Source organism: Lolium rigidum, unplaced genomic scaffold (assembly GCF_022539505.1).
Source record: "Lolium rigidum isolate FL_2022 unplaced genomic scaffold, APGP_CSIRO_Lrig_0.1 contig_33620_1, whole genome shotgun sequence".
Taxonomy (NCBI): Eukaryota; Viridiplantae; Streptophyta; class Magnoliopsida; order Poales; family Poaceae; genus Lolium; species Lolium rigidum.
In genome coordinates, this window is record NW_025900241.1 from 19,429 (window position 1) to 32,695 (window position 13,267).

The 13,267-nt window shown below is 43.9% G+C and overlaps 2 protein-coding genes across 2 annotated transcripts; one reads left to right on the forward strand and one right to left on the reverse strand.

Annotated features, from left to right (window-relative positions):
- The first annotated feature begins 937 nt into the window (after window positions 1-937).
- Window positions 938-2,423, forward strand: LOC124681085. Its single transcript, XM_047216055.1, has 5 exons — window positions 938-1,269; window positions 1,372-1,496; window positions 1,573-1,761; window positions 1,844-1,895; window positions 2,054-2,423. Exons 1-5 carry the CDS (start codon window positions 955-957, stop codon window positions 2,168-2,170), a joined length of 798 nt encoding a protein of 265 aa, XP_047072011.1. The 5' UTR covers window positions 938-954; the 3' UTR covers window positions 2,171-2,423.
- A 154-nt stretch (window positions 2,424-2,577) lies between these two features.
- Window positions 2,578-7,573, reverse strand: LOC124681084. The gene is made up of 6 exons (XM_047216054.1): window positions 7,357-7,573; window positions 6,663-7,014; window positions 5,182-5,626; window positions 4,484-4,782; window positions 3,147-3,477; window positions 2,578-2,902 (listed from the first exon to the last, which is right to left on the reverse strand). Exons 2-5 carry the CDS (start codon window positions 6,975-6,977, stop codon window positions 3,160-3,162), a joined length of 1,377 nt encoding a protein of 458 aa, XP_047072010.1. The 5' UTR covers window positions 6,978-7,014; window positions 7,357-7,573; the 3' UTR covers window positions 2,578-2,902; window positions 3,147-3,159.
- Window positions 7,574-13,267: the final 5,694 nt, after the last annotated feature.

A 13,267-nucleotide genomic window follows, 5' to 3' on the forward strand; every position in this document is an offset into this window, starting at 1 on the left:
CACTGCTTAGTTTTTTTTTTTTTGAAGGTACATTGCTTATATTTTCAATGCTATTCTAAAATGGAACGTGAGGTGCGTCTTTGAAAATTCTTCGTTGTCATTCACCTGCAAATAAACTTACATGAAGATTTTGTTAAAACGGGGATGTTGATGAAGGTTTATGTGCATGTTTTTTTGTAAAACTTACATGTACTCTGTATATGTAATAGGTGACATTCGACTCAATTATGGTGAGACGTGCATTGCACGTGCACGTTTACTAGTATTGGAAAGGTCGGAGACAGAGAGCTATACCTCTCGGGGTTTTTTTTTAAGTGGATACACTTAGCACTGCATATTAATTTAAAAAAAATAGGTAAAATAAAAAAATGTTATGTTGCATTTGCATAACATGAGATGTATGGTTGAAAACGGAACGGAAACCGACGAAAAGGTATGTTATCATTTTCGTTTCCTCCTGCCTTGCCGGAATTGGATACGAAATCAAAAACCCTTGAAACGAATACTAGCGCAAATTTTGCCCCATATGCATTCTTTATATTGCGGAGGAGACCGATACTTGGCCCCAGCTCGAGGGACCGAGGCCTAGCACCTGCCCTCTGCGAAACCAGGTTTGATGACAAAGCCATGGCAAATGCCCAACTGAGATACTCGAATACTTTGTTGACAGCAGCATCCTATCTTCGCGACGAAGGTACAGTACCGGGGCTAGTTCAGTAAACACAGCCATGAGACTATGAGAGGCGAGTTGTTTCTTTTTTACCAAATGGTGAGAGGCGAGTTCATTGTAGCAGTAGCAGACGTGGCAAGTTCATTGCGGCGTGGCAATCCGATGCAATTCAGAAGCTACACCAGTTCAAAGGACCTTGACGATCATCGACGCCTCGATGGGCTCGCTGAACCTGCCACGTCGCCCATAGACCACAGGCCACAGCCCGCCACAGGATAAGGGACATGCGCGCCAAACTAGCCGTGCTCATCGCCGGCGCCTCTTCCCCGCCACCGCCGCCGCCGCGTCCCTTCTCCTCGTCGCGCCGCCACAAGCAGCCCACCCGGCTGCCTTTGCCCAAACCCGTCAACGCGCTCCAGAACGGCGGCGGCGGCGGCAAGTCGCTGCCCCTGGGGCGCGCCTGGCCGGCCGTCTCAGCCGCCCTCTTCGGCACGGGGTTCCTCCTCGGGCCGCTCCTCGACGGCATCCATTCACGCGTCGGCCTCCAGGTCTACGCCAACGGCGCCCTCGACTTGGGACCCCTCCACACCCACATCCTGGTATGGTCAACGGCGGCGCGTCCAGCCATCAGCCCATCTCATCCCTCCCTACGATTCTTCAGGGATGATTTGATCAGTTCTTGCTTGTTCGTGCCGGCGCAGGTGCCGCCGCTGCTCGGATTGTTCTACTGCACAGTCGGCATGCTCCAGCTCTTCCTCGACGAGAAGGTTTTGCCCGCCAAATCCAAGGCCACCGGGAGCCAGCGCGACACGGCGACGTCGCTAATGTAATGTTCCTGCCTCTGCAGCGGGCGCATCCATTTTCTTCTTCCTCTTGTTTTGAGCTGGTGTAATAATCTGCAGCGTCCTCGCCATGTTCATCGACCTGAGCGCGGAGATGTACCGAGCCGGGGTGCCCAGCAACGTGGAGGCGTACGTGCTGTTCGCCGTCGCGGAGTTCGTCTGGCTCTTCCTCGACGGCTCCTGGCTCGGCTTCGCCATCGCATGCCTCGTCGGCGTCGCATGCCCTCTCGGCGAGGTCCCGCTCATCAAGTAACAGCGCCATCACTCAGATGATTACCTTCCAGCTGCACCTCAACTTTCTTCTTACAAACATCACTGCTGCTGGTTGCAGATTGTTCGAGTGCTGGAGCTATCCCAATGCTGACATCCTACTGTTTGGCACGGTATGTCGTCTGCTCATCTCGGCTTACATTAGCTGAAATCTGTCAGTTCAGCTCATTCTGGCCGACCGATTAAGTAACCAAACGGCGGGGCTTAGGTATGTGTGTCCTCTCGTGCTGATCCAGGGAGACTGACGGACACACGTTTGGTTTTCGTGCAGGGGTTGATGAGCTGGACGACGACATGCTATTTCGTGTACACTCCATTCCTGGTGAATCTGGCGAGATTGCTCAAGTCACGGCTAGCGGAGAATGACGCCGGTGGAAAGGAAGAATGAAGCAGCTCTCACCACTGAGTTTCGGCATTTTGGAAGATGATGCTCAAAGAGACCCCCACCTATGGAGCCAGCATGCTACAGTTATCGACTCACGGTCGACAGGACAAAAATGAGCTAAAACACGGTTGAGAAACCTATTTGGTCGGTTCGGTTGTCTTATGACAAGAATGAGCCGAGGTGATAAGCTACGAAGGACAAACGGAATTGTGTATGGGCTCCATTTGCTACGATATATGCGAACTTAATTAGTCAAGAGAAGAGACACACTTACAAGTCATAAATAAAGGTTATAAAACACGGCAAACATCAACGCACGAGAACCATCAAATGATGCCAGCGTGGCTCTACACCAAAAGGGTACTCGTATGGCATATGAAACTTCATTAGAAAAACAAACGACGATACAGTAAACTGCTATGCCAAGAGATCTGTTAATGCCAGCTTAGCAGGAATATACCAGTGCGGAAGAACGTTAAGAACATGAATAAATTGCCATCATGCTACACTGTTCAAAATGGCCATAACATAGACCAGTTTCTCCATAGTTAATAGAAAAGCAACTGATATGGTATCTTAAATCCATTTTGACAGTTCCTCGTTTCATTGTGATGGTGCTGGAGACTGCAACTGGAACATATGTTGCTTAGAGGATTCTTACCTTCTGAAACTACACAACAGATAATAGGCGCTAAGACAGTAGCACACCATTGACTCAGTCCTCACAAAAGCGCCCTGAAAATTCAGGAACCCCTCTTTAGGTACTCAAAAATGGAGCGAGCATTTGGCAAACGGTTCCTAATAAGATGGTGGACATCTACTGTATTTAACGTGGTCGCAACCTTTTAACTACGTTTCCAAACTTACCTGGAACACCGTCCGCCTTACCTTTGTGCCAGTCTCTCCAGCCATGCAAACGCTATGTCTAAATGCATTTAAATTGCACAGCTAAGATTGAAAAAAAAGAGTGTTAACTCACCGCCATTCAACAGCTAATATCGCCCATAGGTCCTCCCTAAATCGTCATGTCTGTCATGCTGAAACTCGCCATAAGCAGCATGACGCCTTGGAGCAGAATAATTATCACTAGCATATGGATACGTGTTCTTTGAATCGATTGGCGGACCAGTAGGGGCATAATGTGTAGCTCTCTGATCAAAATCTGGATAGCCATTTTGGGTGTATGAGGTCTGCTGAGCCTGCTGCTGCCTTTTATAACTTTGTTCAAGAAATTCATCCCACTTCCGTGCTTGCATACTCCTTGTGGCCGACACTCTCTTCATGTGGTTCTCTCTCATTTCTCTATGTGACTGTCATAGAAATAGGAATGCCATAAGGATATATCACAGGCAAAGCCACATCAACATAAAATGGAAAACATTACGAGACAATTATGCACTAAGGTGTGAAACTTGAATAATTCGTAGACATAGTTATTGATTATTCTGGTCACCCGTTAGAATAAACCAAAGTTCTAGTGCATGGCCTGAAGTCTATTGCGAATAAAGGATCCAACTATCAGATTGCTTTGCACAGCAAACTATTGAGAAGTAGACAGAGATAGGAAAGTTAGTATGTTACAACTTACAAAGCAACAAAAAAAATATAGATTGTTAGTCGTTGCAAGTTTCCTAAGTTGTCTTGCTCTTCAGTAAGAAAATAACTATTTATGCAAGAAACAAGGCAGACAAATGATATCATGATAGCAACAAAGCCCCAAAAAACTAGTGGTGGTCATTGACCACAATAAGTGCAGTCCTTCCAAATGCAACAAGGAATAAACATATCAGGGCTACTCAATGGGTTAATTTTAACTCTAAATTTCGACTGAACAAATTAGTCATCTAATTCAAAATCGGTAGCTAAAATAAAAAGGTATGCATAGCTAGTATGAATCAGGTAGAAGTTGGGAAGCTTGAATAATTCCAACTAAAAGGCTGGATGCAGAAACGCAAGGCATTATGATGACAGAACGAATATTTCTGAGTCATTTGGTTGGTACTTAATCTATGCTTACATGAAGTTACTAGAGACCCAATTTTCAGGAAAAAAAAAAGTAAAACAACACCCTGAAATAGGAAAACATCCAGATGATTGTCTCTATAGGCATAGTTGGAGTAAGGTGGTTTATTGTGCTACATACTTATGTCCAAATACTTCTAATTCCATGTGATGGTTATACAAAATTATGTGAAACTTATTAGCTTCATTCAAAGGGCCTAGAGCAAATACTGTTACTTCAATAAATAAGAGCTAATGATCAGATACTACAAGAGAGAAGAAGTTAAATTATTTCGTAACCAACAAGAAATTTACCTCACGATGCTTGTAGTTTTCTTCATCCTCCTCTTGGTCACGGGCTCTAGCTAATTCCATAGCTTCTCTTTTAAACTCGATTTCAAGCTCTTCCAGAGTTTGTGGATACGAAGGCAGGTCAAACTTAAGGTCTAGGCGGGAATCTGTTCCATGTCTCTCAGTGCTGCTGTTATTGGGAATATGTGATGTGGCATATTGGTTATTCCCACCATGCGATCTAAGGGGCTCATCAAGATAGGAGGGTTGGCATGGAGATTTTGATTGGACTGGACGGTCCTTTGCTCCATAGTTGGCATAAGCTTCAGCAAAAGGAAGAACATGCAAGATTTGGATTTTAGTTCGAGATGACGAAGATAGCTTGACACCTAAGTTTACTATACAGTGAAGGACGAATAACAGCAGATACAATACACATATAGGAGGCCATCCAACTCATAGAAGTCTGAAAAATCTTTCAGCGTGGAACTTGTTGCATTCAAGATAATTTGTCTGATTAACCAGACAGACATCACTTCGAGCACTTAAAGCTTGAAACTTACCTCTGGTGCAAAAGGATTAGACAAGTTATATTGTAGGGCGATGGCTAACAACAAAAAGGGACCAAAGGCATTTCTTTTGCTCAAGTTGACTAAAATGTCTGGCTCATAATATTTGCCCGTACAAACAAATTGTAAGATCAGTGTGCGTTAACGCCCTACCTTGTGGAGACCCTTTTGGATACTTCGGAATATCATCACGTAAGCGACCATCCAGAGGCCTTTCATTATAGTGTCCTTTACTTTGAGAGCGTGGCACATTTCTTGGGCTATGAGACCATTGAGACTCAGAGGTCCTGGGGCGAAAATCGGCAGAATTCCGTACAGGAGATCTAGAACGGTCCCGTTTTGGGCTGCTTGAACTATGTTTGCCTTTACTTTCCTGAATAAGTTTATGCACAGCATCTACACCTTTGGCTAGCACTAACCTATCTTTCCCACTGACAAACAGGAACTTCTCATCCATTCTGATCTTACAACCCACATCTTTCTCAATCTGACTTATTGTCCTCTCGGTGAAAAGATCCCTGACTTGTTTGTCTCTTGCTGGAACTCTTTCAAAGAAATCTGCATTTCTCCTATTTGCTCCAAGTGTGGATGGACAGCCCTATTAAGAAAGATAAAATGGAGAGAATGTCTCAAAACATCCCGTTTGTGGACACACCAATAGTTCTGCAGAGCATAAATGTGTGCAAACAATGTACATACAACAAGGTAAATATAAACATGGGGATAAAATTAGATGGATGGTACCACTGATTTGTATTACGCATTCTATTAACCCATATAATCGAGACTAGATGATAAGATTAGCTGGGATGTACCAGTAATTTATGGTATACACTGTTGTTAAGATAGGACAAAACTGAGATAAATATGCACAGGACGAGAGAGGTTGGACTGCAACAACTTGAAGTAAAGTATAGTGTGATGAAGGGAATCAAATGAGGGAAGACTTAAGTGAACTGAGACTTTTTGTTAATCCCATTGCTTGCTGTTGAACTGTAATGGAGTTACAGGGCATCCTAGGATGTGATTATGAGGATGTTAGCTTCTGTACAACTCAAGATCTAATTATCTCCGAATACTAATAGAGTCCATAACTCTTCTGGGCTCTATTCCTAACTGACTCTTGAACTGGCCCTTCTAGTCTTCCTCGGTTCCCATGCCTAAACGGCTGTTAGCGCCAGTATACACAGTATGCATGCTACTAGCCTACTAATCTATGTTTGAATTTGTACTCGTGTATCCATCAGGATCACATTAGCTGGGTTACACCAGAAATTTAATTTACAGACTTGCCAGAAGTACAAGACCATTAATAGGAAATTAAGTTTAATGCTGTCAGATAAGACAACTTAGTGAAGACGCAGATGCCAAAAAAGTATGTCCTGGAAGTATGTTCTGCTGCAATTTAAAAGTTCATGTTGTAATGATGGTTCCATGAAAAAAAGGTTGAATCATCTTTTTCTAAGATTAGGTGCTACGAGTCATATACAAAGGATAAAATTTAGCACGAAGAAAGACTGTGTGACAGTTCTTTGCAGGTGACACCATATCAGGAAAGACTCTTGTTGTTTCAGTTCTCTATGGCCAGTAAAGAGTACTACAAAGACACGTGCGCTGCAAGGAGAAAGAAGTACCTGAGTGAAATGGCCTGATTCTCCGCATATTTTACAGATCATTTCCTCCTCCTTCCTCTTCTTCCAGTTCCTTTCTGTAGCCTTAGCTTTAGCCTCCCAAACCCTAGCCTCTCTGCTGGTGAAGTCAGTAGGGACAGCATTGGGATCCCGGGGCTCATCTTCATCGTCTGACTTCTCAACAGCCAGCGGCCTCTTCTCATCATTTACCTTGGGTATCGCGCTGTTTGCAGCTGGTGCAACCGGGCCGCTGTAGGCTTTCCCATAAACTTCATTGAAAAGTTCGTCGTCTATCTCAGGACTTGGTTCCCTCGCCATTCGCTACGAACAGAATGTTCCACTCGGCCTGCAGTAACTGCCACCAAGATAGGAAAAAAAGACATTATTCAGCGAAGGCAACCTAAAGTATTTGCAAAAGGCTATGAACTTTGCACATCAAAGGCTCTACACGTTCAGTTAGGCATCTTCGCCGTAGCTGATAAACAAGAACATGTTATTGTGGTTCCAACATTTCGTAGAGGGGATTGGTTGGCCCTACTTATACAGTATCAAATTACTAAAAAATAAAATTAGTAAGGGGTAGCACAAGCAGGTGTGGATCTAGACGGGGTGCCGGCCGGGCACCGGCTAGGGCACACCGAAAAATTGTGTATGTCGGGTGGGGTTGACAAATCACTCGACGAAAACAAGCTCGTACCTCAAGACCCAATGGACAATGATTGTGGACGGCGTGGAGACAGCAGGAACACGATGTTGCGGTGAGGAGAAAGGGGGACGGCGATGGCGGCGACGCGCGTTGAGAGTAGAGGGGTGTTAGAGAGAGAGGAGGGGCGCGTTGGGCGGGATTGAGCCGTCGGCGGTAGCTGGTACGGCGCGGCGGCAGCTGTAGGGCAGGCGGCGGCCGCTGGATTTAGAGCCGCATTGGGTTGGGTTGGGTTGGGTTGGGTCAGTAGGTGTAGGTCAGGAGGAGGAAGAGGAGGAATCCGGAAGAGATGTTTGAGCGTGGATGGGTTGGGTTGCGCCCTGTCCAAGGGATCCTTTTTGCTTGGTAAAAAAGTTAGGGCTCTTTTGAGGGAGTGATGTTTTGGCACATGGGAGCGTATGCTCCCTTTATCTTGAAATACATGTTAGACATATTTTAAAATGTCAAAAAAATTGAAACAAAAATTTCACATGTACATCTTCATGTGCTACGCGCTCACAAAGTCGTTTCATGAAAAATCGACATGTCATGTGACGTGTGTAAAAAAGACAAAATTCGGTGCTGAAACAAAGACTTATCACAAGATAAATTTTCTCTTTTTCGCTTAGACTACAAAAAATATCATTTTTTCGTGAAACTTGACGAATACACATATGTTATGGAGATGTACATGTAAAAAATTTTGTCAAAATTTTTTAACACTTGGAAATATGTTTTTATGGTAGAGGGATCATACGCACCCGGGAGCCGAATTGAGTTTCTGCTCTTTTGATTCATAGTATCTTTACTATTAAATGAGAGTTGGTCGTTTGGCACTCAACGCATTTTGGTGGTCGTCATTGAAAAGATCCTGGCCATCCAATCTGATCTAATTCTAGAGCAAGTCAGCGTTTACGCGCCATCATGGTATCATCAATCACGTCCAGGGAATTATGGAATTATAGTATGCGAAGATACCTTTCTAACTTTTGAGCTGCTGCTCCTATTCCAAGTGCTCACATCGCGGTACAAAATAATTAGGAACGATACCTTTCCTAATCCAAAAAGGAAATCTCACAATTATCGTCATAATCTCCAGCCCGATCGGATCTCGTCGTTCCCTCTTCGGAGACTCTCCACCTCGCCACTACCGCCGCCACTCCGCCCCGCCCGTCCGTGTGAGAGGATCCTGCCGGCACCTCCATACGGCGTTGCACACAGTATCGCTGCGCCTCCAAGTTGTGGATGGGAAGGGTCGGAGGTGAGGTAGGAAAGGTAGGGAACTCACCCCGCGCCCGTGGAGTTGAGAGCGAGCTGTCCCCACACACGGTAGCTCTAGGCCGTGCGCATCACCGTCGAGCACTAGCAGGGGAGAAAGGAAGGGGAGTTGAGAGCGAGCTCGATTGTAGGGGATTGGGGGCAACCAATTAACAAGGAGAGATCCTCTGTCCCGAAGTTCTGTGTGTGCAACGCAGTTCGTCAATCTGGCATCATTGATTGACAAAGATGATGTCTGCTATTCTAACCTAATTGTACAGAGTCTGACACATCTTCATCCTCTCTGGTTCATTCGTTGGTCACTTAGGTTGATTGTTTAGACTTTTTGTTGTTGTCAAGAATTGGTTCCGAAATAATTAGAGTTTGAGAATCCTAATTATTATTTGTATTTGCAAGCTGGTCTGCAGCGATCTTAGTTCTTATCTCTGTCGACCACTACAGGTAGCAGCAGGCTTCGTAGGGGATACACAATAAAGAGATTTGTAACCCAAGATGTCGGTTGGTGTCCATGTTCACCATCCTGACGGTGTTCCTATGCCTGCACTGAAGCTCGCGTGCATGTTGAAGTTGTCTGTATATATCTCTTTCTTTCTCGAGTTGGTTGTTCAGGTGCAAAACATCAAGCATTTTGTATTAATGCGATTCAAATGTTTGTATCAGATTTTTTGACTACGAGCACCTTCAGAACTACTCGCCGTCGAGCTCGCGGCTCTCAATGCCGACATGCCAGCAAGCCACCAACATCTACTTCCAAAGGTATAGGTCATCGGACGCTTCCTCTAACTTCATCAGCGCTGCATTTAGGTTATTAAATAGTCGTTTTTCTTAAACTGTAAATAGTTGTAAAAAAATGCACGCGCATTCTAAAAATGTTATTTTCCTTGAATTGCCAATGTCATTTAGACATGTTCTGCATTCACGTCACACTTACGTCTGCCTGACATGGATACTTCAGATGCGTATTGTTAGTCGCGTACATGTCGAAGTTGTTTGTATATCTCTTTCGCATGTTGGTTGTTCAGACACAAAACGTCAAGAGTTTTGCATTAATGCGCTTCACATGTTTGTTTCACATTCTTGACTACGTGCACCTGCATACCTACTAACTGACTGATGACCCACAAGTACAGGGGACCGCAACAGTCTTCGAGAGGAGCCAAAGAATACTTATAAGTCTTGACAGCGGAGTTGTCAATTCAGCTGCACCTGGAAAAGCACTAGCAGCAGGGTGATGTGAAAACAGTGGTAATATGATGCGGCGCCAGAAAATAGTTGGTACTACTTTGATGGCGTGTTGACAGGGAAATGTGATGCGGCAGTAATATGAGAGCAATAGTAACACAACAGTAGCAGTAACACAGAGACGATGGCACTGGAAAATATCTCAGCGCGTAGTTGATTGAAAAGCAATGATGATGAAATAAAGGACCGGGGTTCCCGGCGATCCGATCTACACTAGTGTTAACTCTCCAGATAACAAGTGTTGGGTGAACAAATTACAGTTGGGCAATTGACAGAATTGAACTTAGCATTAAGACAAAATATCCAGTCTATTAATATCGTAGGCATGTTTTCCATATATAGTCATACGTGCTCGCAATGAGAAACTTGCATAACATCTTTTGTCCTACCAGCCCGTTTGCGGCGGGGCCTCAAGGTAAACTATTGGTAATTAAGGTACTCCTTTTAATAGAGCACCGGAGCAAAGCATTAACACTTGGTGAAAATATGTGATCCTCATATCAAAGCCATCCCCTCCGGTTATCCCAATTCGAGATCACTTTGGGGCCTCGGGTTCCGGACAAAGATGTGTGCATACAATTTATAGATACAATCTAAACAACAATTATAGAGCCTAGATCTAAGATAATGCCACTCGTGCACTAGTGACAAGCATTAAACATAACAATATTGCAGCAACAAATACTTCACAAACTTATAAGATATACTGAACATAATGATCAATCCATCGGATCCCAACAAACACAATACCGATTACATCATATGGATCTCAATCATGTAAGGCAGCTCATGAGATCATTGTATTGAAGCACATGGGAGAGAGTACCATCTAGCTACAGCCAAGAAACCATAGTCCTTGCGGGAACTACTCACAAACCATCATGGAGTCGAAGTGGAGGCGGTGGAGTCGATGGTGATGGCTCCGGGGGCACTTCCTCGTCCCGGCAGGGTGCCGGAACAGAGACTTCTGTCCCCCGAAACTTGGTTTCGGCGATGACAACGACTACGGAACTTTTCATGGACGGAGAGTGATTTCTCGCGGAGTTTTTAGGTCAGAGGGGTCTTATAGGTGAAGAGGCCATGCGAGGGGCGCACGAGGCCACCATACCACCCCCAGGCGCGGGCCAGGGCTGGCCGCGCCTGGGCCTGGTATGGGCGGCCTGTAGCCCCCCTCCGGCTCTCCTTCTGGCTCCCGGGGTCTTCTGGTATATTAGAATTTCTGTGATTTTTCCAGAATTTTTCGAGCACTTTCATTTTTGGACATTTTCTGCAATAAACAGACATAATAAACAGGAACTGACACTGTGGCACTTGTTAATAGGTTAGTCCAATAAATGTCATAAAATGATGCAAAGTGCACATAAAACACAGAGGAATTGGTGTAGAACAAGCATGGAGCATCAAAAATTATAGATACGTTTGCAACGTATCAACATCCCCAAGCTTAACTCATGCTCGTCCTCAAGTAGGTAAGTGATAACAAACAAATAATTTTTGAAGTGACATGCACCTTCAAAGTTCAAAGGATGACTAGATACAAATAATTTAAGGACAAGTAATAACAGATTCATGATTCAATCAATAATAATTTTGGGACCATGCACATAAAACTAAGAATAAACAATTATGCTCTCTTAATGGTGCATGAACTTAGAAGATGAAGACTCAACATAAAAGTAAAAGAAAAGCCCTTCGCATAGGGAAGCAGAGATTACTCATGTGCTAGAGCTTTTTATTTAAGCATGGAAACAATTGTGTCAACGTTAGTAATAATTCATATGGGTTATGTATAAAACTTTCAATAAGTTGCAAGCCTCATGCATCGAATACTAATAGTGCCCGCACCTTGTCCTAATTAGCTCGGATTTCCATGGATTATCACCGCATTACATATGTTTCAACCAAATGTCACAAAGGGGTACCTCTATGCCACCTGTACAAAGGTCCAAGGAGATAAATCGCATTTGATTTCTTGATTTGATAGATCTCAACTTGAGGACATCCATACCAGGATAACATAGAAAACAGACAATGGACTCCTCTTTTTAATGCTTTAAGCATTCAAAACTAATAATATTCTCATAAGAGATTTTGAGGATATGAGTGTCCAAGCTGAAACTTCCACCATGATACATGGCTTTGGTTGGCGACCCAATGTTCTTATCTAACAATATGCATACTCAAACCATTTCAACTCATGGCAAATCTCCCTTACTTCAGACAAGACGAACATGCATAGAAACTCATATGATATTCAACAAAGGTGTGACAGGTTGATGGCGTCCCCAGTAAGTCAATGGTTACCGCTCAACAAGCAACTTATAAGAACTAAGATACATAAGTGACATATTTCTTACCACAATAGTTTTTTAGGCTACTTTCCCATGAGCTATATATTGCAAAAACAAGGAACATTTTGTTTTAAAGGTAGCACACAAGAAATTTACTTTGGAGTGGCTATGAAATATCACATATAGGTAGATATGGTGGACACGATTGGCATTTTGATTTTCGGGAGTTGGATGCACGAGTAGAGCTCATACTCAGTACAAATGAAGGCTAGCAAAAGAAAGGGCCAACCGACTAAGAGAGCAATAATGGCCATAATCATGCATAGCAACAAAACTTATTAATCAAAGAATATGGTGATATTAAAAGTCAAAAACTAAATGATCATCAAGTCAACTCAATTGAAACATCAAAGGAGATCTTTCATTTGCATCACTATTAATACGAGACTTTTTACTCGTATCCAACACCAGACAACTTATTTGAAACAACTCTCGTAGATAATAAACATAAAGACTAGAGAGATATTCATAAGGAAACTAACAAGCTCTAAACATAATATGAATGAAAAACTAGATCTTAAACGCAGTACTCGCAAAAATAGAACGCTCGTTGAACATATGAGTGAAAACTAGAGCGTTCATGCAATTTAAACGGAGTGTGTCTCTCTCCAAAACAAATATGATGGGGTCCAACCACTTGTTATAGCAAACAAAACAAAACAACAGAAAAAAATAAAGACGCTCCAAGAAAAGCACATAATGCATGAAGCAATAAAAATATAGCGCATTCACTACAAGAAAACTTCTGATAGACAACGTCTCAAAATCGTCCGCTAAGGGGTATTTTTCGTCGCCTATGGGCCTAACCCGACGATATGGGTTCTGTTGTCGAACCTGCGTCAGGCAAAGTCCTACGACGATTTTTTCGGTCCGTCGCGCTTGGGCGCCCTTCCGCCACGGAAAATCGGGACCGGTTGCGTAAGTGTTTTCGGGAGCCCGTTGATTGCCGACGTCATGCAAGCCGACACGTGGCGTACGCCGTTAGCGCGGTTAACGGCGTTCACCGCCGAAACCCCGTGGTAGATGGTAGGCCCACACGAGGCCTGCCACGTCTT

Excerpts from the sequence above, each read along its gene's own strand:
- LOC124681085 (XM_047216055.1), top strand. The coding sequence starts at position 955 with ATGCGCGCCAAACTAGCCGTGCTCATCGCCGGCGCCTCTTCCCCGCCA. Across the intron at positions 1,497-1,572 it reads GACACGGCGACGTCGCTAAT|CGTCCTCGCCATGTTCATCG; the intron begins GTAATGTTCCTG and ends AATAATCTGCAG. Across the intron at positions 1,896-2,053 it reads ACATCCTACTGTTTGGCACG|GGGTTGATGAGCTGGACGAC; the intron begins GTATGTCGTCTG and ends GTTTTCGTGCAG.
- LOC124681084 (XM_047216054.1), bottom strand. The coding sequence starts at position 6,977 with ATGGCGAGGGAACCAAGTCCTGAGATAGACGACGAACTTTTCAATGAA. Across the intron at positions 5,627-6,662 it reads AATCAGGCCATTTCACTCAG|GGCTGTCCATCCACACTTGG; the intron begins GTACTTCTTTCT and ends CTTTCTTAATAG. Across the intron at positions 4,783-5,181 it reads TCCAAAAGGGTCTCCACAAG|CTTATGCCAACTATGGAGCA; the intron begins GTAGGGCGTTAA and ends CTTTTGCTGAAG.